This window comes from Tachyglossus aculeatus, chromosome 5 (genome assembly GCF_015852505.1).
Source record: "Tachyglossus aculeatus isolate mTacAcu1 chromosome 5, mTacAcu1.pri, whole genome shotgun sequence".
Lineage (NCBI taxonomy): Eukaryota > Metazoa > Chordata > Mammalia > Monotremata > Tachyglossidae > Tachyglossus > Tachyglossus aculeatus.
In genome coordinates, this window is record NC_052070.1 from 55,844,872 (window position 1) to 55,872,840 (window position 27,969).

The following is a 27,969-nucleotide window of genomic DNA, read 5'->3' on the forward strand; positions in this document are numbered from 1 at the left end:
ACCTAAGACACAGCCTAAGTTAAATCTTTTGAGCACTGGAGCCTGGCCTTTCCCCTCTGGGCCCTTTTTGGGCTCCTGAAGCATACTATCAGTCAGACAGACCAAAGGTCTTCTCAGAAAATCCTCTCTGAGCAACCCATCCTTGAAATTAGATCTCCCCTGATTCGGCTCTTCAGCTCCATCTATACTGTAAGCTCACTGTGGGCAGGGAAAGTGTCTGTTATCTTCATTCAGCCATTTTTATTGAGCCCTTACTGTGTTCAGAGCAGTGTAATAAGCACTTGGGAGAGTACAATACAACAAAAAAAGACACGTTCCCTGCCCAAAACGAGCTTGCAGTCCCAAAGTGGAGGAGGCAGATATTAATATAAATGAATTACAGATATGTTTGTAAGTGCTATGGGGCTGGAGGGATGATGAACTAAGGAAGAAAGTCAGGGTGACAAGAGAGTGGGAGAAGAGGGAAGGCCTCTTGGAGGAGATGTGCCTTCAGTAAGGCTTTGAAGAGGGGGAGAGTAATTGTCTGTTGGATTTGAGGAAGGAGGGCGTTCCTGGACAGAGGCAGGAGAGGGGTTGGTGGCAAGGTAGATTGAGTCACAGTGAGAAGGTTAGCATTTAGAGGAGAGAAGTGTGCCGACTGGGTTGTAGAAGGAGAGTAGAGAGGGGAGGTAGGAGGGGGCTAGGTGATTGCTATATTGTACTGTCCCAAGTTCTTAGTGTAGTGCTCTGCATACAGTAAGTGCTCAATAAATACAATTGATTGATTGCAGGTGTCCTGGGTCAGGAAGCCTTCCCATCATCGAGGGGTTATCCCCTGGCTTGTTGCCAGTGGTGGGCCTAGTGGGGTCGGCTAGGCTGGATCTGTAGTTATTGGCCATTTTTTGGTTTCTGAAGGCTTTGATTTGGAAGGACTAGGAGCAAGACCGACTACAACTATCAAAAGAAGGCAAAGTGATCTGGCAGGGAAAATGGTGGAGCCAATTCCATAGAACATCAGACTAGGAGGGACTTGGAGAGGTCATTTAAGGCAGTCCCCTGTCTCCAGGCTGAATCATCCCAAATCAGTGAGACTTTCATGCTTATGAAAAGATATTCCAAAAGCTCCCCATGTTGACTGTTCCAATATCTAATGACCTACACTACCAGAAAGTTGTTTTTTTGATCTAACCTTTATCCCTCCTGCTGTTGCTTGAGGCCATTTGCTCTGGCTCCGTTCTCAGTGGAAACTGTGAGCAGCCAAGTGGCAGCCACTGTAGAGCAAGTCTCTGAAGGTTTATTGAAATCAGCACAAGGTTGAATTGGGCCAAACAAAGTCATTCCAGTCCACTAGGGTCTATAAATCAGTCAGTCGGTGGTACTTATTAAACACTTACTGTATGCAGAGCACTGTACCAAGCGCTCAGGAGAGTACAACAGTGTTTGGTAGACACGTTCCCTGCCCACTAAGAGCTTACGGTCTAGACAGAGGAGCTTGAAATCCAGGGGGAGACTCCCACATCTCTGACCCCTGGCTTAGACCTCACGACCAGTCTGCATTTTGCCCCTCTCAGCTCTGGCCCTGAGGTCTGGCCGACAACTGGAAGGGCCCTGGTGGGGGTCTTCCTCTCAGTCAGGCCCACAGCTCAGAGATTTTCTAACAGAAGTCATGTGCTCCTCGTTCTAAATAGAATTAGCACCAAGCAAATGAGTTTTTTTGGTTTTGGGAATAAAAATTAGTCATTCACACTGGGTTTTTTCAACCAAAACCCACTGCGCACTGCCAGAACCTCCCTCGTCTGCAGATGCGTGAAAACCAATCGATTGCTTGAGTCAATGGGAGAGAAGAGAAAGCCATGCTAACCGGCACCCCTTACAGGCCAGAAAGGCCCCAGTTTCACTTCCCGCCCTGTGGTGGTGACCAGTCCACCCTCCCTGAGCCGCAGATGGACGCGGCCCTGTCTTGCCTCATATGTCTTTGGTGGGCTAATTTGGGGATTTTGAGGAGTGGTCACATGACATGCCTCGGAGGATGAATGGGCTGGGTGCATGCCTAGTTCCATTTGGAGGTATCTCTTTCTCTTTCTCAACCGATCAAGCCACTCTGGATCCAGACTGCAGCAGGTTCGGTTTCTAGTTCATGACTCCCTGATTGGAAAGAGTACATCCCAGAGGCTCTGCCCTCCCTCTGATCTTTCCCTCTGAGAATGCCACCCTCGGGGCTGGGGCTGTCCGTCCTCTTCTTCTCCCATTCCCTCACAGCTGCTGACGTGGATCCTTTGCCGCTGTCCCAGCAAGCTTTGATTTCATGCTGCCCTCCCTGTGCCCTTGAAACTTAGCCGAAGGAGCTCCCCCTTCTCCCCGCCACAGGCCACCATAATAGTTGTGTTACTTGTTAAGCACTTCAGGGAAGCAGCATGACATAGTGAATAGACCATGTTCCTGGGAGTCAGATGGTCATGGGTTAATAGATGGTATTTGTTAAGCACTTACCATGTGCCAAGCACTAATTCCGGCTCCCCCACTTATCTGCTGTGTGGCCTTGGGCGAGTCACTTCACTACCTCTGAGCCTCAGTTACCTCATCTGTAAAATGGGGATTGAGACTGTAAGCCCCATTGGACAGGGACTGTGTCCACCCAGATTTGCTTGTATCCATCCCGGGATTTAGTACAGTGCCTGGCACATAGTAAGCACTCAACAAATGCCATCAGTATTACGATTATTAAGATTATTATTATTACTTCAGGCCAAGCACTGTTCTAAGTGCTGAGGTAGAGATTGAGGTAATCAGGTCCGACCCAGTCCCTGTCCCATACGGGGCTCCCGGTCCAAGGGCAGGGGAAGGACAGGTACTCGTTCAGTTGTATTTATTGAGGGCTTAGTGTGTACTAAGCACTTGGGAAGTACAAATTGACAACATATAGAGACGGTCCCTACCCAACAACGGGCTCGCAATCTAGAAATGTCATCCCTAATTCTACAGGCAATTCCCCATTTTACAGATCCTAGGAAGGGATGCTGGATTTCTGCTCACACTTGACGGAACTCGGAGCCTGCTGAGTGCTAAGGAAGCTTCTCTAGGATAAGCCTCCCAAGTTAGAGATCCCCTCTGTGATACCTTAGGCCTGAAGGGACCCACCAGGGACAGGTTGCCTAAGAGGCAATGGGTGTGGTGGGCAGTCATCCCTGGAATGAGCCCCTCAAAGAACTGACCAGATCCCTGACACCCCTGTCCTTGCCTTTGGTCGACTCACTATTGTGCTTGTGTCCCCAGACAAGGTGTACCTCGGCCCTCCTCGCCTCTTCCAGGAGCTGCAGGATCTACAGAAGGACCTGGCGGTGGTCGAACAGATTACGCTGCTCATCAGCACCCTCCATGGCACCTATCAGGTACCCACCTTCTGATCCTGCCACTGTTGAGGAAGGAGTTTCGGATCTGGACCGGTGTCCTCCAGAAACCAGAGTCAATGGAAGGGCAGTCCTTTACTGGCCACCTGCCATTTTGGCCTTGCGTTTCGGGTCAGAAAATCTCTTGGGGCTGAGGGAAAATCCGAACCGGGTGCAGCCAAAGACCCAGCTGAAAGATCAGGCCCACCCTTACCTCGGAAGAGCTGGGGTCAAAGGGCATGGTTTTCAGGTTTTCAGGTTTTTCTCCAGAGCAACTCTGTCCTAAGGCAAAGCCTCCTGGATAGGGCCGGGTCCCTGGTTGGTTCTGAGAAGGCCGTTAGGCTGAGGAGTAATGATCCATCCCTCATGTGGTGCTTTCTGCCCTTCAGAACTTGAACATGACGGTGGCCCAGGACTGGTGCCTGGCCCTGCAGAGGCTGATGCGGGTGAAGGAGGAGGAGATCCACTCGGCTAACAAGTGCCGCCTCCGCCTCCTGCTGCCTGGGAAACCGGACAAGTGAGTGGAGAGTTTGGCAGAAGCATTAAGCGGGAAGGGGTTCCCCCATGGTTGGAGACAGAGAGTCCAGAGGGCCAATTGGGAGCCATCCTGCCATCTGGGGACACAGACTCTTCTGGAAAATGATGGGAATCTGGATCCAGAGACCATCTGCTCTGGATCTTAGAGGTTCACCGTGCGTGGATTCCCTGGTGTATCAGGATAATAAAGCTATGTGGGGGTGGATGTGTCTTCTAGTGCCTTTTTTTTTTTTTTTTTTTGGAAGCTAATGGAAGCCAGAAAGAGAGTTCCCATGTGAGAGTCTCCCTCCTCTAAAAGGAGTATGGGCCCAGGAGTCAGAGGACCTGCATTCTAATCCTGCCACTTGCCTGCTGTGTGAACTTGGGCAATTCACTTATTCCGCATTTTACAGCTGAGGTAACTGGGACTCTGGAAAGTTAAGAATGAGCTCCATGTTGAACCGTGGACCATGTCCAACCTAATTGGCTTGTGTCTGCCCCAGTGCTAAGTATAATGCCTGGCACATAGTAAGTGCTTGACAAATATCCTGAGGAAAAGAATATGTTGGGAGCCAGGTTTGCATAACTCTGGACCAGGGTATGCTCTGTCTGGCACCAGAGAATCTGGAGAAAGAGCTAGTCTTTCAGTGATGAGAGTTGACAGAAGTGTTTTGACCTACCTACATCGCTCTTCTGGCTTCTTTCCCCTCGCAGGTCTGGTCGGCCTATCAGCTTCATGGTAGTCTTCATTACCCCAACCCCTCTGAGCAAGATTTCCTGGGTGAACCGGCTGCACTTGGCAAAGATTGGCCTCCGTGAGTACCTTGTCTGGGAGAGGTAGTCCTGGCTGAATGGGCTGGCTGGAGGGGTCGGGACGATCCAAAGATTTGGCTTTGAGGGGTTGGGAAATGATTAGGGTGGAAGTCAGGTGGGGATGTGGGAAGAGGCCTGGGGGGAAGGCTCTTGGGGACACTGAAATGTGAGAAGAGAATGCCGGGAGGGCTAGAAGCAGCATCCTGGAGAGCAGTATCCGTGGTGTTTATTGAGCTCCTGCTGTGTGTCGGGGGCACCAAACTGGTGCTGGGGAAACAGACAATAAACATACACCCAGTTCTCCCCTGAACGTTCGGTTTTTGTCAAACCTCGCATTAAAGAAAACCCATGCTGTCATATTCACCAGTCCCCTGCTGGGTATATGTGCACAAATAGTTCCTTTAGTAACACAGCACACTTAGCTCAAATGGACTTGTTTGGTTGAAAGAGCCTTATTTAACTGCACTCTAGACAAAGCAGGTATTGAAAATACGTGTTGTGTCAGATCTGGCTTATAGGTCTCTATTCTTTTTTTATTTTAGCAGCTGTCAATTTAATGGGGGTGGGGGCGATGGTAGGTGCAAAGGAATGAGCCCAAGCGCCTCTAGCACTGCGTTACACACCGTGCCCCCGTTCATTCATTCATTCATTCAATCATATTTATTGAGCGCTTACTGTGTGCAGAGCACTGTACTAAGCGCTTGGGAAGTACAAGTTGGCAACATATAGAGATGGTCCCTACCCAACAGCGGGCTCACAGTCTAGAAGGGGGAGACAGACAACAAAACAAAACATATTAACAAAATAAATAGAATAGTAAATATGTACAAGTAAAATAGAGTAATAAATTTGTACAAACATATATACAGGTGCCGTGGGGAGGGGAAGGAGGTAGGGCGGGGGGGATGGGGAGGGGGTTCAGTGTGGGAAGGCCTCCTGGAGGAGGTGAGCTCTCAGTAGGGCTTTGAAGGGAGGAAGAGAGCTAGCTTGGTGGATGTGCGGAGGGAGGGCATTCCAGGCCAGGGGGAGGACGTGGGCCGGGGGTCAATGGCGGGACAGGCGAGAACGAGGCACGGTGAGGAGGTTAACGGCAGAGGAGCGGAGGGTGCGGGCTGGGCTGGAGAAGGAAAGAAGGGAAGTGAGGTAGGAGGGGGTGAGGTGATGGACAGCCTTGAAGCCGAGAGTGAGGAGTTTTTGCCTGATGCGTAGGTTGATTGGTAGCCACTGGAGATATTTGAGGAGGGGAGTAACATGCCTAGATTGTTTCTGCACAAAGATGATCCAGGCAGCAGCGTGAAGTATAGATTGAAGTGAGGAGAGACAGGAGGATGGCAGATCAGAGAGGAGGCTGAGGCAGTAATCCAGTCGGGATAGGATGAGAGATTGAATGAACAGCTAGCAGTTTGGCGAGGAAAGGGCGGATCTTGGTGATGTTGTGGAGGTGAGACCGGCAGTTTTTGGTGATGGATTGGATGTGAGGGGTGAATGAGAGAGCAGAGTCGAAGATGACACCCAGGTTGCGGGCTTGTGAGATGGGAAGGATGGTAGTGCCGTCAACAGTGATGGGAAAGTCTGGGAGAGGGCAGGGTTTGGGAGGGAAGATAAGGAATTCAGTCTCATCTCATCTAACTCGCTGCTGACCCCTTTCCCTTGTCCTCCAACTAGCCTGGAACTCCCACCCCCTCCATATACACCAGATCACCACTCTCTCCATCTTCAAAGCCTTATTAAGGTCACATCTCCTCCAAAGAGCCTTTCCCGATTAAGCCTTCTTTTCCCTAGCTCCCTGTCCTTTCTGCATCATCTTTACACTTAGATCTGTGACCTCTGGGCACTTAATATTCACCCCACCCTCAACCCTACAGCACTTAATGTACATATCTTTAAATTATATATTACAAACTATTTTATTCCTGTCTCTTTTCCCCTTAAGGCTGTAAGCTCGTCGTGGGCGGGAAATGCGTCCGCCAACTTTGTTGTATTGTACTCTCCCAAGCTCTTGGTGCAGTGTTCGGCACGTAGTAAGCGCTCAATAAATACTATTAATGGTGATGATGAGTGTGAGTAAAGGTGCAGGGGCTGTGGTGTATGGTGGGGCTGGGAGAGAGGTTCGTGGAGTGGGGTTCCTCTCCCCCTCGTCCCCCTCTCCATCCCCCCCATCTTACCTCCTTCCCTTCCCCACAGCACCTGTATATATGTATATATGTTTGTACATATTTATTACTCTATTTATTTATTTTACGTGTACATATCTATTCTATTTATTTTATTTCGTTAGTATGTTTGGTTTTGTTCTCGGTCTCCCCCTTTTAGACTGTGAGCCCACCTTTGGGTAGGGACTGTCTCCATATGTTGCCAATTTGTACTTCCCAAGCGCTTAGTACAGTGATCTGCACATGGTAAGCGCTCAATAAATACGATTGATGATGATGATGATGGGGAAATACTGCAGATAAGAGCAGAGCTCAGTGATAGGGTGAGAGGGGAAAAAAACAAATTCTGTGTGGAACTGTGTAGGGGAGTGTGGGCAGTCCTTCCCTCCTCCAGCGCTTCTCTCCTTCTGGGTGATCAGGTTGAGGAGCATTGGAGAGGCAGAGAGATGGAAAGAATTGATCTGGAACCGGAGCCAGAAGGACCGCAGAACTGTTGGGCAGCTGGTCTCCTCCCTGGAGTGGCCCTTAAGACTTGTTCCGCCACCTGAAAGGGATCATAAGTTCCGTTGCTATCATCCATGGTAATGTCTTCAGGCTCCTTCTGAGCTGGTAATCTATACTGAATTCAGTACTTTTGATCCTAATAATAATAATAATAATAATGAGAAGCAGCGTGGCTTAGTGGAAAGAGCACAGGCTTGGAAGTTAAAGGTAGTGGGTTCTAATCCCAGCTCTGCCACTTCTCAGCTATGTGATTGTCTCTCTTCATCTCTCTGCTTGCCATCTCTCATCTCTTCTCTCATCTTTCACCTCTCTCACCTCTTCATCTCTTCCCCCTCCATCTTTCCTCCCTCTCTGTCTCTCTTCTCTCTTCTGTTTCATCTCTTCCTTCCCTCTTTGTCTCTCTCCATCTCTCTGCTCTGTATCTCTCATCTCTCTTCTCTCATCTTTCACCTCTCTGTCACCTCTTTATCCCAGACTGAGCCCCCTCCTTCCTCTCCCCCTCCTCCCCCTCCTCCCCCTCCCCATCCCCCCGGCCTTACCTCCTTCTCCTCCCCACCACACCTGTATATATGTTTGTACATATTTATTATTCTATTTATTTATTTTACTTGTACATATTTATTCTATTTATTTTATTTTGTTAATATGTTTTGTTGTCTCTCCCCCTTCTAGACTGTGAGCCTGCTGTTGGGTAGGGACCATCTCTATGTGTTGCCAACTTGTACTTCCCAAGAGCTTAGTACAGTGCTCTGCACACAGTAAGCGCTCAATAAATACGATTGAATGAATGAATGAACTTCTCTGTGCCTCAGTTACCTCATCTGTAAAATAGGGATTAAGACTGTAAGCACCACATGGGACAACCTAATTCCCTTGTATCTACCCCAGTGCTTAGAACAGTGCTTGGTACATAGTAAGTACTTAACAAATACCATTATTATTATTATACAACGATGATAGTATTTTTAAGCACTTACGTTGTGCCAGGCACTGTACTAAACCCTGTGGTGGATACAAACAAATCGAGTTGGACCCAGTCTCTTTCCCATGTGTCTGTTGTTGTAATGTACTCTCCCAAGTGCTTAATACGGTGCTTTGCACACAGTAAGCACTCAATAACAATGATTGAATTAATAAATGAATGGAGCTTCCAGTCTCAGTCCCCATTTTACAGATGAAGTAAGAGAGACCTAGAGAAGCGTTCTAAACTGTGAGCCCATTGTTGGGTAGGGACCATCTCTATATGTTGCCAACTTGTACTTCCCAAGCTCTTAGTAAAGTGCTCTGCACACAGTAAGCTCTCAATAAATACGATTGAATGAATGAAAGGGAAGTGACTCGCTCAAGGTCACACAGCAGACAAGTGCTGGAGCCAGAATTAGAACCCATGACCTCTGACTCCCATACCTGTGCTCTATCCACTATGCCATGCTGCTTCCTGACAGTGGGTGGATCAGAGGGGATGACTGCTTGTACTTGTTTTTTATTTATTTTTTGTGGTACTAAGCATCTACTATATGTCAAGCACTTTTCCAAACACTGGGGCAGATACAATTTAATCAGGTTGGGCACAGTCCCTGCCCAACATGGGACTCACAGCCTAAGTAGGAGGAAGGACAGGCGTTGAATCCCCATTTTACAGTTGAAGAAAATGAGTCACAGAGAAATTAAGTGCCTTAGCCAAGGTCATACAGCAGGAAAATGGTAGAGCTGGAATTAGACCTAACCCCCGCCGCCCCCGCCCTACTTTCTGCCCCCCATCTGCCCCCCCAGAGAAGCAGCGTGGCTCAGTGGAAAGAGCACGGGCTTTGGAGTCAGAGGTCATGGGTTCGAATCCCGGCTCCACCACGTCTGCTGTGTGACCTTGGGCAAGTCACTTAACTTCTCTGAGCCTCAGTTACCTCATCTGCAAAATGATTAAGACTGTGAGCCCCACGTGGGACAACTTGATCCCATTGTATCCCCCAGCGCTTAGAACAGTGCTTTGCACATAGTAAGCACTTAAATGCCATCATTATTATTATTATTATTATCTCTGACTTGGCCTTACTTATTGCCTCTTGCCAAGTCTGGGGCCCCTGAAAGCTGTGTTAAAGCAATAATGATCATCACGGTAATTTGTTCAAGCTTAGTAAAGTGTTTGGTGCATAATAAGTGCCAGGATAGGTACCAGATCATCAGGTTAGAAATGATCCCTGTCCCACATGGGGCTCACAGTCTAATTAGCGGTGAGGACTGGTATTCATTCTTTCAGTCATATTTATTGAGCACTTTCTTTGTGCAAAATACTGTGCTAAACTCTTGGGAGAGTACACTATAATAATAAACAGATATATCCCCTGCCCACAATGAGCTTACATTGCGCAGCTGAGGAAACCAAGGCCCAGAGAAGTGAATTGACTTGCTCAAGGCCACAGCAGCAGGCAAGTGGCATAGGTGGAATTAGAATCCAGGTCCTCTGATTCCCAGTCCTGTCTTCATTCATTCATTCATTCAATCGTATTTATTGAGCGCTTATTGTGTGCAGAGCACTGTACTAAGCACTTGGGAAGTACAAGTTGGCAACATATAGAGATGGTCCCTACCCAACAGCGGGCTCACAGTCTAGAAGGGGGTGACAGACAACAAAAAAACCCATATAAACCAAATTTAAAAAACCCACTGCTTCCCCAAGCGGGATCCAGGCCTATGCCCTGGCCTTGGCCACTGTGGGACTCTTAGCACCTGGGCCTTCCTATTGAGCGCTTACTATGTGCAAAGCACTGTTCACCCTTCTCTATTTGTTCTGACGATTTTGACCCCTGTCTCCATGTTTCGTTTAGTTGTCTGTCTCCCCCTTCTAGACTGGGAGCCCGTTGTTGGGTAGGGACGGTCTCTATATGTTGCCGACTTGGACTTCCCAAGCGCTTAGTACAGTGCTCTGCACACAGCGCTCAGTAAATTCGAGTGAATGAATGAATACTGGTCTACTTGTTTTGCTGTCTGTCTCCCCTTTCTAAGAGCTCGTTGTTGGGTAAGGACAGTCTCTATATGTTGCCTACTTGGAGTTTCCAAGCGCTTAGTACAGTGCTCTGCACACAGTAAGCACTTAATAAACACGACTGAATGAATGAATACTGTTCTACTTGTTTTGCTGTCTCCCCCTTCTAAAGCCCGTTGTTGGGCAGGGGACGTCTCTCTATGTTGCTGACTTGGACTTCCCAAGCGCTTAGTACAGTGCTTTGCACACAGTAAGCGCTCAATAAATACGATTGAATGAATGAATGAGAGTGTGGAGCGAGGGACGTGCCTGGTGTTATCGGTTCTGCCTGATGTTGAGGGTGATGGGGGACCAGAAGGGCCTTGGGAGATATTCCCGCTCCACACTCCCCTTCCCTGATGGCAGGCCTGCTGAAAAGAATTCCTTTTCCCATCATTGGGAGCCCTGGATTTGAAGAACAGGAAGAACAGAAAGCCATTCTAGCTCTGACAGCCGCACGTCCTCCAGAATTCCTCTGAAGATGTTCCGCTTCCTTATCATCATTCCGTTTAGCTGCAGCAAAAGTTTTAATGGAAGGAAATTCATTTGAAATCTTATTTGAATGCTTGGGTTCCCCCGGGGCTTGAATAATTTGTTTCTTTTATTTTTCCGGTTTGTTTTTATCTGCACTGCCTGGTGGGAGGGGGGGAAATATATAAACCTGTTAGAAGTAAAATGTGTAAAAGCATTTTATTCACCCAGGATTTTATTGTTTTTATTTTCTTTTATTTTTTATTTGGTTTTCCTACCCTTGGGCTCAAGAGCCTAGGAGGGTTCATATGTAATTCACCCTGGAGTAGCAACTAAGAAAACAGAAAGAGACTTTCTCAGGGGGGCGGAGGAGTGGGGAAGGGGGACGGAGAAGTCGGGGGAGGAGAGCTGCGCATTATATAATGGGAGAGAGGCTCAGAGGACCCGGGAAAGAAGATATTAAGTGTCGCTGCACAGATTAGGAAATAAGCACAGAGAGGTTGAATGACCTCTTGAGGGTCACGCAGAAAGTCAGTCCCAGGATTAGGACCAGACCCCAGGAATCCCCACTAGCCTGTGAGCTCAATGTATGACAAGGACTGTGTCCAATCTGATTATCTTGCATCTACCCCAATGCTTAGTGCAGTGCTTGGACTATATGAAGCGCTTAATAAGTGCTACAGTTATTATTATTAAGGCATCCTGATTTCTCACCTGAAGCAAAGTCCAAGTTATTTTGCCACTTGCCAAAAAGAAGACTGTAAGCTCACTGTGGGCAGGGAACGTGTCTGCTGACTGCGTACTCTCCCAAGTACTTATTACAGTGCTCTGCACATAGTAAGTGCTCAATAAATGCCATTGTTGTTGAAGTCCAACCTGTGATTTTAGGTCTCTCCATCCTCTTTTCACCCTCCCAAAGTCAAACCTCTTTGGATGCATCCCTATCGTCGTTGATAGTGATTGGCAGGAGTCCATCTGAGCAGGGATGGCTCCTCACGGGAGCGTCCTGGGAAAAAGAATATGGTTCAGAGGGACTAGGATAACACCAGCTTCAGCAGTTTGCTATTAATGGTGCCTCAGCCCAGGGCCACACCATTTTGAATGAATCTTTGCAGAATGGGCTCAATGAATATCAATTGACACTAAATAAAATCCCACTTAATGTCAATTGGAAATCACAGGTTTGCCATTCCAACCAGCTCTTAATGTCAATTATCCCAAGTGGATTTTCAGTAGCAACAGCTTTTTAATTTGTACTCAGCCTGTATGGTTTAGGGCAGGAAACAGTGGCGAACAGATTGGAACAGTCACCGATTTCTTTTCCTGTTGAAGATTGGAGGCGGGTGAAACCGCCATCTGTAGGGAGAAGGTCAGATCATATAAAAAAAAAAAGATAAATTAGAAGGGCCGGGTTGGAGACAGGGGACAGTGAGGGTGATGTAGTTTGGCAGGAAGAAGGACTGTGGGGGTGTTGTCTGGAGTCTTCTTGGTGGGGTAGAATGAGGTCTCATTCCTAGGGGGGTGACCCTACTGAGTTGGGTGCAGAGAGATACAGGAAACCTGGTGACACTGCTCTTTTTAGGAGAGAAGTATCTGAATGTGCCTGGAGGGGCAGAGGTGGAATGGGGAGATTCTTTTATCCATTCAATTGTATTTGAATGCTTACTGGGTGCAGAGCACTGTACTAAGCGCTTGAGAGAGTACAATATAACAATAAACAGACACATTCCCTGCCCACAAGGAGCTTACAGTCTGGAGATGTTCAGGAGACATTGGATTGATCACGGGTTAACTGTTGAATGCGCAGAGTGTCAATTATCTAGGTGACTTCACTTCTTTGTGCCTCACCTCATCTGTAAAATGGGAATTAAGACTGTGAGCCCTATGTGGGACATGGACTGTGTCCAAAGTGATTACTTTGTACCTACCCCAGCTCTTAGTACAGTGCCTGGCACATAGTAAGTGCTATACAGATATGATTAAAAAAAGGTCTCTTGCACCTTCCTGCTGTTCACCATTGGGTGCGTCTACCGTTCGGTGGCGTCTTCCCCAGAAGGAGGACAAGGACAGGAAGACGGGATAAATCTCAAACCGATTGCGGTCCAAGAACGAACAGTATCCAGGTCAGCGGTATTCGTTGAGTAGAGCACTGAACTAAGCATCTCAAGAAACATGTGGAGGACACAGTCCGTGTCTGCAGTTGATAATCTAGCACGTCTGGTTTGGCAGAGGAAGATGGAGGTTTAGGGTTATTCATGCTGTGTCCTACCAGGCGACCTCAAAAAATTGAGAATTGGCTCAATGGGGATGACTCATAATGCTGGCTTGGCCCTTAGTGCTCAGGGCTTGAGTGATTGGTATTTTTATGGGTTTTCCTCTGGTTTTCTTCTGTAGGTCATCATTCAAAGCTATTCTCCAGCGAGAAACTGGAAGGATTTTTACACACCCTCATTGACTCATGTATGAGGGACCTGAAAACTTAGACAATTTAGTGAAGATAATAATAATGATAATAAAAATTGTGGTATTTATTAAGCACTTTGTGCCAGGCACTGTACTAACCGTTGGGGTGGATATAAGTAAATCAGGTGGGACACAGTTTGTGTCCCACATGGGGTTCACAGCTTTAATCCCCATTTTACATATGAGGTAACTGAGGCCCAGGAAATAATAATTATGATATTTAAGCACTTACTATGCACTAAGCTTCGTTCTAAGCACTGGGGTAGATACAAGTTAGGTTGAACACAATACCTGTCCCACATAGGGCTCACTTTTCATCCCCATTTTACAGATGAGGGAACTGAGGCCCAGAGAAGCAAAGTGATTGCCCAGGGTCACACAGCAGAGCCGGGATTAGAACTCAGGTCCTCTGACTCCTTCCACTAGGTGGAGGAAGGTTTGGTTGCTGGGAGAAAAGGAGGGACATTTCAAGGGCCCATTAAAAAGCCTTCATGGCACCTACTGTGAAGGTCAAGCTACCCAAGAAGATTTGAGACATTTGTCTGGTGACCTGCAGGGTAGCCCACGTTTTTTTAGGGAGCCAGTGTGAGGGCTAGGGTTTCCAAATTCCATTAAGGCCACACTCCTGGTCCTAACTCTGGAGATGTCATTAGACTGTAAGCTCATAGTCGATCATCAGTCAATCATATTTATTGAGTTTTTACAATGAGCTTATGGGCCGGGAACATGTCTGCTAATTCTGTTGTGCTTTCCCAAAGCCCTTAGTACAGTACTCTGCACGTAGAAAGTGCTCAGTAAATATCATTGATTGAGTAACTGATCACAAGCGACGCCACCAGTCCCCAGCAAGCCTGTCCTTAGAAGCTCTATCCAGAGAGCAGGACACCTCCACCTTACCGGAAATGGGCTGTTTGACATTTACCAACTTGCTTAGGAAAAATCCATTCATTAACCCTGAAATTGCAGCAGAAGACATTGGAGAAAGAGAGTGGGGATTTTTACCAGTACTGAAAGGACTTTCCATGCTATCAGCCAACTCCCCTCGCAGGTACAGTTCTTTGCCTTCGATGTATTGGGTGACTCAGTCCTCCCCCTCTTGCACCCACCTTTGCACAGAAGGAGCTGTATTCTGGATGATGCCGAGGGCATTGCCGAAGGGCTTTGGGGAGTTTGCTTTTTTTGCGGTGAAACCAATCCTGGCCCCGGGCTGGGCTCCCTTTGAAATTAAAGTCACTTAAGACCCGGCTCCTTTCTGCCGCAGAGAGCAACTGCTGTAGACTAGGAAGGTGTGACAAGGATTTTTTCCTTCTGCCATTTATTCCGCAGGCCGGGCGCCCAGGTCAGTATAGCCTTGAGGAGGGAGGCTGCTCTCCCCGGGGTCCTGAGCCGGTGAAATGTTGTGGCCCGGGCCCTGAGGTTTGGCTTTAATGGAGTGGGCCAACTGGAGCAGCTGAACCCCCAGGGGAACAGGGTCTTCATCGAGGGAGAAGATTGGTGCGGCTGGGTCTGGGTCCCCGGGGGCTCCTCAGCAGCTGGAGGCAGAATCCTGGCAGGTGGGCATGAAGGAGGGAGGGACATTTTCAGGAGCAGTGACGTGGGAGAGGAGCGAGGCGGGGATTTGGGGTAGGAGCTCTCAGGTGTCACGGACTGCTCAGAGAGAGGTTCTGGGCTGCAGATTTGAGACATCTGTCTGCACAAAGAGGGAAAGATTCCTCTTTCCCTTTCATTCAGTCGTATTTATTGAGCGCTTACCGTGCTCTTCTAGACTGTGAGCCCACTGTTGGGTAGGGACTGTCTCTATATGTTGCCAACTTGTACTTCCCAAGTGCTTAGTACAGTGCTCTGCATACAGTAAGCGCTCAATAAATACGATTGATTGTGCGCTTGGGAAGTACAAGTGGGCAACAATCCCTTCCTGCTCTGTTGGGGATCACTGCATCGCATTGAAAGTGCGTACAAGATTCTACGGCTGGGCATGTCCAGTATAACATGCTGTCAGGAGGGACCCTGTTGGAACCCCCGACCCTAATAATAATAATGGCATTTATTAAGCACTTACAATGTGCAAAGCACTGTTCTAAGCACTGGGAAGGATAAAAGGTGATCAGGTTGTCCCACGGGGGAAACATCTCTCCGAGGTGAAGCGTCCCCCCTCCATTTTCCCCCAACACCCTTCCCCCGACCACCCCGCAGTTTGGCTCCAGCATCAGCACTTGCCCTTCCAGGTCGCTGTTCACCTCCGGTGCCACTTTCAACTTGGACTGGCCGCTTTTAAATTGTTCCGTGACCTAGTGGAAAGAAGACAGTCCTGAGAGTCATAGGACCAGGGTTCTTGTCCTGGCTCTGTGTGACCTGGGGCTCAGTTTTCTCATCTGTAAATTGGGGATTCAATCCCTGTTCTCCTCCCTCTTAGACTGTCGACCCCATATAGGGCAGGGACTGTGTCCAGCCTGATTATCTTTTATCTCCCCCAGCATTTAGTACAACACTTTGTATGTAGTGAGCCCTTAATGAATGCCACAGTGAACTCATCTGACAGCAGTCCTTAGAACAGTGACTTTTTGTATCTTCTAAAATCAGCCCTGGTTGTAGCTGGCTACGAGGAAGGGTGGCCAGAAGGCTTGTTTTGATCTTGTAGGTGGTGGTAGTGATTGGATTCATGGTATTTATTGAGCTTCCGCTAGTTGTCATGCACCTAACCAAACCCTGGGAAAAGAAGGGCAGAAGCTAAAACAGGTTACCTACCCCCAGGGAGCTTACAATCTAATGGGAGAGCCTGCACTCACCACCTCATTGGTGGCTGTTTTGGACCTGTGTTTGGGTATGGCTGCAGGCTCTCCAGGGTTTGTCAGTGACCTGGGCACGAGGGGCCAGGGCTGAGGCACTAATCCTTCCTTATCCCATTGCTGCAGGAGAGGAGAATCAGCCGGGCTGGCTGTGCCCTGATGAAGACAAGAAAAGCAAAGCTCCGTTTTGGTGTCCGATCCTGGTCTGCTGCCTCCATGCCTTTTCTTCCAAAGCCCTCAGCCTCCAGGTAAATGGGGTCTCTGCCCTTCCTTGGCAAGATGTTCACGGGGGCAGGTGCTTCTTCCCCTGAGAGAGAGGCTGAGGGCAATCCCGTGTGCCCTTGGGAGGAGAGAGGAAGCAGATTGTGGAGGAGCAGTGCAGCCTAGTGGAAAGAGCAGAGGCCAAAAAGTCAGAGGACCTGGGTTCTAATTCTGGCTATGCCAGCTTCCTGCTGTGTGACCTTGGTTGAGTCACTTCACCTCTCTGTGCTTCAGTTACCTTGTCTGTAAAATGGGGATTGAATAGATTGTGATCCCCATGTGGGACAGGGACTATGTCCAAACCAATTAACTTGTATCAAACCCAGCACTTAGTACAGTGCTTGAGGGAATGAGGAGATCTGAGATCCAGTCCCAGTTGATTCCTAATAGCAGTAATAATAATAATAATAATGATGATGGTATTTAAGCACTTACTATGTGCCGTGCACTGTCCTAATAATAGTAATAATACTTACTAAGAGCTTTCTGGATGCAGAGCACAGTATCAAGTGGTGGGAAAGCACACCCAGGCAGGAATTAGGAGGTCTGAGTCTGGTGGCTCACAGTCTTTATACTGTGAGCTCTTTGTGGGTAGAAATGTGTCTGTTTTTATATTGTACTCTCCCAAGTGCTTAATACAGTGCTTTGCACACAGTAAACACTCAATAAATATGATTGAATGAAAATAAGAGAAAGAGAGTGTGTGTAGGTAGGAGGGAGGACTGGTATCACGCACATAAGGAGGGATGAAACAAAGCACTAGGACAATGTCAAGACAAGAAACAAAGATCTGTGGTGATCCCAAGTACTTAGTGCTCTGTGCATAATAAGCACTAAATAAATACAATTGATTGACTGTGGCTAGAGGACTGCTGAGTGACACATTCTCTTCATCGTCTTCTAACTCTGTTTACCCAGTAGAAAAATGGAGGTGAGTCTGGACTCCTAGCAGAGGCTTCCTTAACTGATTCTGGCTTCGATTGTGAGCCCCATGTGGGATAGGGGTCAACTATCTAGGATCTGTGCCATCATGAAGTACTGTGCTTTGGCACAAAGTAGGCGCTTATTGAATGTTATCATTAGTATTGAATCTAGGGAGGCCCCAGAGGACTACTGGAGAAGTCAGCCAGTCCAGGGCAACATGGGATTAAAATCAAGCCTTCCCTATAGACTGTCCCACTAGGCTCAGGCCGAGTTCCTTTCGCCATTTGCAACTTGACTGTCTCAGAGAAGATTGGTTTGGTGAATTTGGATTGGATGCTGAAGCTATCAGGCTCTGGGCCTTGACTGACCACCCACATGGTGCAGAATATTCTACAAAGAGGCTGGGCATCTATATTGGAGGGTTGGGACAGTTCTTGCCTTCTAGGAGCTTACCATTTAATGGGGAACCAGGATGCCCTGACAATCCAGGAAGAATTCCTGATGAGAATTCAGGGAGCAAACAACATAGCCATCCTCCAGGAAGAGCGGCCCCACCATCTGTGGGGTGTGGAGTCCTGGAATGGTTGTCCTATCTCACTGGTTTGTTTGTTTCTCCGTCAGTGGGTGTGGGAACTCACAGAAGAACAGGCCAACCGACCCCTGCGGTTCTGTTGGCATTTCTTCTCTCCTCTCCTCTCCACAGAGCTGGGGTTTCTTCTCACAGGATCGCTGAAATTCCTCGTGTCCTCTATCCCCCCCTCCGATGCCCTCCTTAGCTGTCCTTGCTCTGAGCAAAGGAAAACCCATTCTTTGGAACTTCCTCCCCTATGACACATTCCCAAGATGGGCCCGTGGCAGGATGGACCTTGAAGATTATTTGCTACAAAATACCTAAAGGCCCAAGGCTGAGAAGCAAGGAAGTTTTGTGCGGAGGGAGGCATTGAGCTGAACCTCCTGTCTATGGACAGTGACCGCAGCCTTGGGTGCCATGGCCCAGCCCGTGATGGAGAACGCTGCCACTTCACTGTTGCTCAGGGATAACCCCAGCCTCCGGTTGCTTAGTGTGATGAAGACTTCCTGATCCCGGGGAAGAGACGTACTAGCGTTGGCTCTGGGCAAGCAGTTGAATTTCTTTCCCACAGCAATAGGCCCGGTGGTGTGATGGATTAACGTTTTAATTTGTGGTTTTTATCGACAAAGAATCAATCCTACTGACTCCATTAGCCCACAGAGGGCAGTTCAAGTCTATGAGTCAGCCTCCTAGGGGTCCAGTTTATAGTGTTAGGAAGAAAATATCAGGGGGAAAATGCAAACTTCTCCCTCATTCGTGCTAGGAATTCTTTCATCTTGCGGTGTGCAGCAGACCCCGGATGGGAGACCAGCCGCCTTTTCACACAAGTGGAACTTGTTCCATCTCAGCTTTCCAAACCGGTCATGGGTTTTCTTCACCTTCATTCCCGTTAGGAGGAAATCCAGCTGGTGAAGGAATCAAGCTCCCCAGAGGGGCACAGCCCACAGATCTATACCACCAATCGGATGTCGGCACTTGAGGATGAAATTTTGGAGAAACACAGCCATCGATTCCTTCTCTGTTGGCTCTAGCTTTCCTTGAGGGGATCAGGGATGGGGTATCCTGATTGGGTGGCAGAAGAGTCGCATGAGAAAGGAAGGTCCTGTTCTCCCTGTTAAACCCCAAAATGGGTTGCTCGACAGTGCCAGGAGACCGGGTTTTAAGTAAATGCTATCTCGCCTGGGGGCAGAGGCAGAAAGTTTCCAGGTTTGAAAAGCTGCATGGCTCAATGGAAAGAGCACGGGCTTTGGAGTCGGAGGTCATGGGTTCAAATCTTGGCTCTGCCAATTGTCAGCTGTGTGACTTTGGGCAAGTCACTTAGCTTCTCTGTGCCTCAGTTACCTCATCTGTAAAATGGGGATTAAGACTGTGAGCCCCCCTGTGGGATAACCTGATCACCTTTTAACCTCCCCTGTGCTTAAAACAGTGCTTTGCACATAGTAAGCACTTAATAAATGCCATCATCTGAAAATGGCAGAGCATCTTCAATCAACATCTCATGGAATGACTGGGAGGCTGTGCTGAGCAACCTGCCCAAGTGAGGGTCAAGTCCCATTGGTTTCCTTGACATATCTTCCATTAGCTGGCATCTCCCAGCTGGGGAGCCATCTGCCACCCTGCATGCTCGGGAACGATAGGCTGCAAATCACCCTCGTTTGGAGTTTTATTGAACTTCACTTAGGAAGGCACGCACAGCTCAGGCGGCAAGAAGAACCCACCATGGACCCTTTCTCTCCCAGGTGACCCACGACCCTGAAGGAGTGGCTAGTTGAAGCACAGAGGTCCACTAGGAACTGGGGTGCCTCCACAGGCTGTCCCGCAATCCTCCGGTCCCCGTTTCCATGACTTCTCCCTTCCAGATGCGTGCCCATCAGCTCTTCATCATTGGAATGAATTAGGACTTCTAAACGTTGAGGCTTTGTCCAATTACCAGCTGTAACAGATGCGACATTGCGGGCCTGCCGGCTGTGCTGGATTCCATTCCCTGCATCGGTGGTAGCCCCGCCCCCTCCTCCTCACCCCCCTCCTCAACCAGCCTCGGGGGGAGCAGCTGCTGGACCAGAGCAGATTTTTGCTGGAATGCAGACTGCCGCTTGCTCGAATGGGACCGTGTGGTGCAGATTCTTCCTCCAGAGAAGGGGTGGGTACCCCATGCCCTCCTCAGATCTGGAGAGATGAGTTCTCTGGGGCTGGGCAGTTGTGTTGGAGGCCCGGTGTCTGAAAATGCAAATAAGAGCTCCAGCTGGAATCCATGTCTCATTTCCTGCAGAGCTGGCTTTTCTCTCCCAAACTCTCCTGGACCAGCTCTGCTATAACCATCTCCTCCTCTGCTCTCACCCAGTGGGGTTCCCCGGTCTCCTAACTCTGATGCCAATCTCAGATCCCCCGGCCTCTAAACCCTCCCCGTGACCCCTAACCTCCATGAAAGGGCTTCAGAACACTATGCCCACTACGGACTGGTTTGAGTGGCATCAGGGACAGGATGGAGCAAAGGAACAGGGATTTCTGGGCCTCTTGATCTTCAGAGAATAAGCAGGTGACTAGGTCAAGAGCTCTGGCACTTTTTGTAACAGGTCAGCAGTATCTCTGTGCCTTTTCTCTAGCATTGAGATGCTCTTTTGGGCACCTCCATGTCCACCCTAAGGTACTGGCTGTCCCTTCAGATCTCCCCCAGCCTCTCTGCCACCAACAATGGATTGAAGGGTTCCACCTTGCCCCTTGAGTCTGGCACAACCCTCAGGGATTTCCATGCTCCAGCTGGCCTGCCCAAGGAGGAAACTGGTCTCTGCAACTCTGGCTGATGGATGCGGGTGGAAGGAAGACCATATCAGCTGAGCCACTCACTCCTGCCAGCTGCGGCCTGCTGGCTCTTCATTGATGAGGTAGAAGGAGTGGTGAAAAATCCTCACTCCACACCTGGGCACCTTCAGCGACAGGAAGAAGATCAGAGGGGCTCTCTGGAGGAGGAGTGGGTGAGAGCGGAGATGGATTCTTGGAGACACGGTCTATTCCCGGCCATCAGGTCCGGTCACCAGGGCCGGATGGGCCATCGGGAGGACTGGGCTGCCTTCTTGTCTTCTCCGGGGTTGACCCCGAGGGGCCCTGCTCTTGGCCTGGCCAGGTGACTGGCTGCCTTGCGGGACCTCCATCGAGAGAGAGAAAGCTTGGGCCCAAGGTTGAAGGCAACTCAGATGCTTCAAATGAGCACATCAGATACGATGGATGCTTCTGACAACTTGGATCTAACATATCAATTGAAATTTATTGAGTGTCCATCTGCACGTGTTCCCGAGCCAGGCACAGTGCAGTAACAAGTTAAGCAGCTGGCCCCTGCCCTCGGGGAACTTAGAATTGAGTGGAGGGGGAAGTAATTATAAGAGAAGCAGTGTGGCCTAGTGGGAAAAGCGTAAGTCTGGGAGGCAGGAAGACCAGGGTTCTAATCCCTGCTCTGCCACCTGTCTGCTGTGTGACCTTGGACTAGTCACTTCACTTCTCTAGGTCAGTTACTTCATCTGTCAAATGGGAATTAAGACTGTGAGCCCCATGTGGGACAGGGACCGTGTCAAATCTGATTAGTGTGTATCTATCCCTGCTCTTTGTACAGTGTCTGGTGCATGGTAACCATTTAACAATCTAATTTTAAAAAAGAATAATTTAAAAAAAACTTAGTTTATAGGGTACCTTCTGAGAAGCTCACAGCCCTTTCACATAATAATAACAGCAGTAATAGTATCTGTGGCACTCAAGTGCTTACTATGTGCCAGATGTACTACTTACTGGAATAGATACAAGATAATTGGGTTGGACACAGTCCCTGTCCCACGTGGGGCTTACTGCCTTAATTCCCATTTTAAGTCCCATTAAGTGACATGCCCAAAGTCACAGAGCTGACAAGTGATGGAGCAAGGATTAGAAACAGGTCTTTCTGCCTAGCAAGCCCATGCTCTGTCTAACAGTGGAAACATATGGAGTTTCAAAACATAGCATATGCAGAACTATGTTGTTTGTCCTTTTTTTAAAAAAATGTATTAGTGGTTTTAGGGGGCTATCATCTCAGTGAGTAGGAATAGACAAATGGGAATTTGTTTCCTAGTTCCTTGGAGAGTTCATATCTATTTACTCTGTTGTGCTTCCCCAAACTCTTATTACAGTGGTCTGTGCACCGTAAGTGCTTAATGAATACCTTGGATTGATTGATGATTTTATAGGTAGAGAAATTGAGGGGCATTAACTGACTTGCTTGAGGTCACATGGTGAGCCAGGGGTGGAGCCAGGACTAGAACTCAGTTGTCCGGATCCCAGTCCACCCCTTGGTCCTTGGGGACACTAGGGAGAGTGAGCAGAACAGTTGGCCAGGCCCATTCCAACAGGGGATGCCATACTCTAGGGATGTGGTTGACGTTATTTTCTCAGGATGCCTAGCTGAGCACTCGCCTGTCTTCCTGCCTCCTTTTGGAATTTTAGCATCTCCAGACCAGCTGGGAAGAGCATGCTACACTCTAGTATGTAGAGGGAGAGGGAAGACAAAGAGACAGAGAGAGCAAGAGAGAGCGAGTGAGCAGACACACTGGGAAGGGTGTTTTGGGAGTCTAGCGCACTACTAGTTGAACCAAGAAATCCTAAGCAGTGGGAGTCCACTAGACTGTCTAGCCTGTAAGCTCATTGTGGGGAGGGAACTTTTCTGCCAGCTCTATCGTATTGTACTCTCCCAAGGGCTTAGTACAGTGCTCTGTACACAGGACACACTCAATAAATAGGACTGATTGATTGATTAAAAGGGGTATGAATCATGGTGGGCGGAGAGAGGGGCAGAGGCATGTCCTGGAGGTAGGTCTCCATGGAAGGGGGCTGGGCCAGGGGGATCCCCTGAGGGACAAAATGGTTCGTTATTCCCTTGCCTCTGCTGTGATGGAGCTCTCTGGAATCTCTGTCCTGGGGGTCTCTGTCCCTGGGGTCTCTGGACCCAGGATCTCTGTCCCAGAGCTTAGGATCAGCACTTGTGCGGTTTCTCCGTGAGTCGGGCGAGTGCAACGCAGGCCAGCCATGCGGTCAGCAGCCGGCCTAGGAAGAGGTGGGGAGGACAAGGCCGAGCCACGGCTGCCCTGCCCAGGCAAACCAGACCACCATCCCAAGGAGGACCCAACCTGCAGGCTCCTCCCCGACCTGATCAGCATGTCTCTTCAACTAACAGTGCAAGGAAGCCCTTGAACTTTGATTAGAGGCACAGGGTCCCTGCATTGAACCCCCAAGGCCAAGCTGGTTAAGCTGAGGGGAGTTGTCAAATGACCCAATCTCCATCTTGAAGGAGTGCATCCTATCCAGGGGGTCTGCAGAGGAGTCAGGCAGGAGCTGGACACCCCTGAAATGGGACTGGCCCACTAAGAGCAAAGATCCCATCAGGCAGCCAAGATACAAGAGGTTTCTTTTTAGCTGTTATTACTATTACTGCCATGATTATCATCAGGACTAATAATAATGATGTTCATTAAGCACTTATTCTTTGTCAAGCACTGTTCTAAACGCTGGACTAGATACAAGTTAATCAGGTCAGACAAAGTTCCTGTCCCTCATGGGGCTCACCGTCTTTATAGGAAAGAGAACAGGCATTGAATCCCCATTTTACAATTAGGAAACTGAAGCACAGAGAAGTGAAGTGACTTGACGAAGGTCACACAGCAGTCAAGTGGTGGATCTGGGATTAGAACCCAGGTCCTTCTGATTCCCAGGCTTGTGCTCTAATAATGATGGGGGGTTTTTAGCACTTAACAAATACCATCATTATTATTATTATAGTAAGTGCTTACTATGTGCAAAGCACTGTTCTAAGCGCTGGGGTAGATACAAGCTAATCAAGTTGTCCCACGTCGGGCTCACGGTCTTAATCCCCATTTTACAGATGAGGTAAATTAGGCACAGAGAAGTTAAGTGACTTGCCCAAAGTTACTCAGCTTAGAATGGTATTAGAACCCATGACCTCTGTCTCTCAAGCTCGTGCTCATTCCACTAAGCCATCGTTGCTTCTCTGTGGGCCAAGCACTGTTCATTCATTCATTCAATCATATTTATTGAGCGCTTACTGTGTGCAGAGCACTGTACTAAGGACTTGGGAAGTCCAAGTTGGCAACATATAGAGACGGTCCCTACCCAACAGTGGGCTCACAGTCTAAGTGCTGGGATAGATACAAGGTAATCAGGTTGTCCCATATGGGGCTCACCGTCTTAATCCCATTTTACAGATGAGGTAACTGAGGCCCCAGAGAAGTTAAGTGACTTGCCCAAATCACGCAGCTGATAAGTGGCGGAGCTGGGATTAGAACTCATGACCTCTGACTCCCAAGTCTGTGCTCTTTCCACTAAACCACATGACTTCTGTCTACTCTATCCATTAGGCCACGCCAAGGCCATACTTAGACTAATGGGTGCCTAGGCCAGGGGCCCCTTTGCTTCCCTCTCGGGCTTCTCTGGGTCTAGTCTTAATCAATCAAGGGTATTTATCGAATACTTGCTTTGTGCAGAACACTGTATTAAATGCTTGGGGAGAATACAACATAATACAACATAATGCTTGGGGAGAATACAACATGAGTTGGTAGACATGTTCCCTGCTCACAACGAGCTTACAGTTTAGTCCAAGCCTGGAAAAAGAGTGTGGGCAGGGGCCTGCGAGGAGAGGGCCCTGGGCTGCTGTCCAGCAATTCCGACCTTACTGTGGTTATAGGGTGGTCTCGGTTTTTGTTCCCTAGCAGGATGGATTGAGGGGAGAATTGAGACTGGAACTAAGCACTCAGTACGAAGTAGGATGATGATCAACTCACCTCAGCATCCCAGAGAACCAGACACACATCTCCTAACCTAGAGTAATAATTGTGGTACTTGTTAAGTGCTTACTATGTGCAAAGCACTATTCTAAAAACTAGGGTAGATACAAGCTAATCAGGTTGGGCACAGGGCTCGCACACTCTTAATCCCCATTTGGTAGGTGAGGTGAGCGAGGCCCAGAGAAGTTAAGTGACTTGCCCAAAGTCACACAGCAAAGAAGTGGTGATACAGGGATAATAATAATAATAATAATAATGATCACATTTGTTAAGCGCTTACTATGTGCAAAGCACTGTTCTAAGCTCTGGGGAGTATGCAAGGTGATCAGGTTGTCCCACAGTCTTAATCACCATTTTACAGATGAGGGAACTGAGGCGCAGTGAAGTGATTTGCCCAAAGTCACACAGCTGACAAGTGGCGGAGCTGGGATTTGAACCCATGACCTCTGAGTCCCAAGCCCAGGCTCTTTCCACTGAGCCACGCTGCTTCTCTGACCAAGACCCAGAACCTAGGTCCTTCTGATTCCCAGGCCTATGCTTTATCCACTAGCCACTTGGTGGGTGGGGACAGGGGTGTGTGTGTTTTTGTGTATTTGTGTTCATTCATCACAGTAACACAACAGCTGCCATCTTTCTCTTCCCACTAGCTTGGAGCCCTAGTCCACAACCCTGTGCACTCCTCCCTGCTGGGCTTCTCTGCGGTCAGCACCTCCCTGCCCCAGGGCTACCTCTGGGTAAGTCATCTCCTGGGGGGACGTTGGGGCCCCATGTCTTGTCAGCAGCCACTGCCTGGTTCCTTCTAGACTTTGGGCACATTCTTATTTCTCCCCAGTCCCAAAGTGGTGTCCAGGCAGATTTGTTAGTGGGACTGGGCTGGAGGGTATCGGGTCTATTTCCCCGATCAGAGTTCCTAGTCCGGGGAGACTGACCCAGGGTGCAGAGACCAGCTTCCTCCAAGGTCAGGGAGCGGTTACGGGGGGAAGCAACTGAGGACTCCCCGGAGTTTGGGTTGGGGCGTATCTGGCCAACCTGAGTCCACGGGGTCCAGGCGGCCAGCTGAGGCTGCTATCCACACTGGCGGATAATAATAATAATAATAATGGCATTTATTAAGCACTTACTACGTGCAAAGCACTGTTCTAAGTGCTGGGGAGGTTACAAGGTGATCAGATTGTCCCACCGGGGGCTCACAGTCTTAATCCCCGTTTTACAGATGAGGAAACTGAGGCCCAGAGAAGTTAAGTGACTTGCCCAAAGTCACACAGCTGACAGTTGGCGGAGCCAGGATTTGAATCCGTCTCATGGCAGAGCTGAGCCGGGAGAACAGGGGAAACCGTGCCATCCTCCCTGGCGGCCGTTTGGAGCCAGGTGGCAGGGGCTGGGAGGGTGTCCTTTTCCGCTGATTTGTCTGGGGGTCTTCTGTCCCTGCAGGTCGGGGGCGGGCAGGAGGGCGCAGGGGGCCAGGTGGAGATCTTCTCCCTGAACCGGCCCACGCCTCGCACCGTGAAGTCCTTCCCTGTGGCCTCTCCGGTGCTCTGCATGGAATACATTCCCGAGAAGGGCGAGGAGGAGGAAGAGGAGGAGGAGGAGGGGAAGATCGAAGAGGGCAAGGTGGCCGCTGACCATTCCCCTGCCCCATTGCGCCCTACCATCTGTTTGGGCCTTCACAATGGCAGGTGAGAGAACCTCCCCTCCCCAACCCACCGGGTTCTAGGGGTGGCTGCCTCCGAACTTGGGGTCTTGCAATGGTCTCTTCCTCCCTATTCCTCCTCTCCCAACATCTGTCAGCCTATCACACCCTCTTTCTCCGCCTCACACCCTCTCACCCTCTTATATTGTATTTAATATTACAATTATATACAATTAATATTATTGTATTATATTATAGAGAAGCAGCATGGCTCAGTGGAAAGAGCACGGGCTTTGGAGTCGGTGTTCGTGGGCTCAAATCCCGGCTCCGCCAATTGTCAGCTGTGTGACTTTGGGCAAGTCACTTCACTTCTCTGGGCCGCAGCAGAACAGTGCTTTGCACATAGTAAGCGCTTAATAAATGCCATTATTATTATTATTAAAATGGGACAAACAGATCACCTTGTAACCTCCCCAGCGCTTAGAGCAGTGCTTTGCACATAGTAAGCGCTTAATAAATGCCGTCATTATTATTATTATTATTCTCTGTGCCTCAGTTACCTCATCTGTAAAATGGAGATTGACTGTGAGCCACCAGTGGGACAATCTGACCCCCAGCACTCAGAACAGTGCTTTGCACATAGTAAGTGCTTAATAAATTCCACTATTATTATTATTATATTGGCCTCAATTTCAATACTCTCAAAAGTTTCCATGGTAGATATTGAGCATCCATGTACCCATGTGAGTCTGGGGATTAAGTCGTTGCCTCTCCATCTTCCCCAGTGATTTTCAGGATGTCTTTTCTAGCTGCGGCAGAAGGCCCCTGAGTGGGTGCTTTCCCAAGGTTTGTAATATTCATTCATTCAATCATATTTATTGAGCACTTACTGTGTGCAGAGCACTGTACTAAGCGCTTGGGAAGTACAAGTTGGCAACATATAGAGACAGTCCCTACCCAACAGTAGAATAATAATGGTATTTGTAAAGCACTTAGTATGTGCCAGAACCATTCTAAACACTGGGATATTTACAAGATAATCGGGGCGGAAACAGTCCCCTGTCTCATATGGGGTACAAAGTCTTAATCCCCATTTGACAGATGAGGGAATTGAGGCACAGAGAAGTGAAATGATTTGCCCAAGATCACACAGTTCAATTCAGTCGTACTTTTTGAGTGCTAACTGTGTTCAGAGCACTGTACTAAGTGCTTGGAAAGTACAATATAGCAATAAAGAGAGACAATCCCTGCTCACAACAGGCTCACAGCCTAGAGGTGGGGGAAATCCAGCAGACAAGTGGTGGAGCTGGGTTTAGAGCCCAGGTCTTTCTGACTTCCAGCCCCATGCTCCATCCACTAGGCAATCAGGGAGGGCAACATTGCAGCTTTTCATGGACGTATCACCACTGTCAGAGGGTCAGCCATTCTGTATTTTCCCAAGCACCTACTACAGTGCACTATACCAAATGGATGCCCATTATTGCCCCCACTCTGCCACCTCTCTCATACACTTCTGTCTAGACTGCCTTCTACCTCCTCTCTCCCTTCTTCACTGTATCGCGGGCTCAAGGGAAGAATGGGGCTCTGACGATCAGAGAATGAGGGAGTGTCTGGTCTCATTTGAGCTCCTCCACCATGTGAGTCCTGTGTTTCTGCTCAATCTCCATTGCTGTAT

The 27,969-nt window shown here is 48.7% G+C and overlaps 1 protein-coding gene across 1 annotated transcript in view; it reads left to right on the forward strand.

Annotated features, from left to right (window-relative positions):
- The window catches only part of ARHGEF10L (Rho guanine nucleotide exchange factor 10 like), a 176,320-nt gene that overhangs the window by 100,116 nt on the left and 48,235 nt on the right, over positions 1-27,969 (forward strand). The window contains 6 exon segments of the mRNA XM_038747301.1: positions 3,253-3,368; positions 3,755-3,882; positions 4,596-4,696; positions 16,217-16,338; positions 25,312-25,398; positions 26,096-26,340. Coding sequence (XP_038603229.1) covers positions 3,253-3,368; positions 3,755-3,882; positions 4,596-4,696; positions 16,217-16,338; positions 25,312-25,398; positions 26,096-26,340 — 799 coding nt within the window.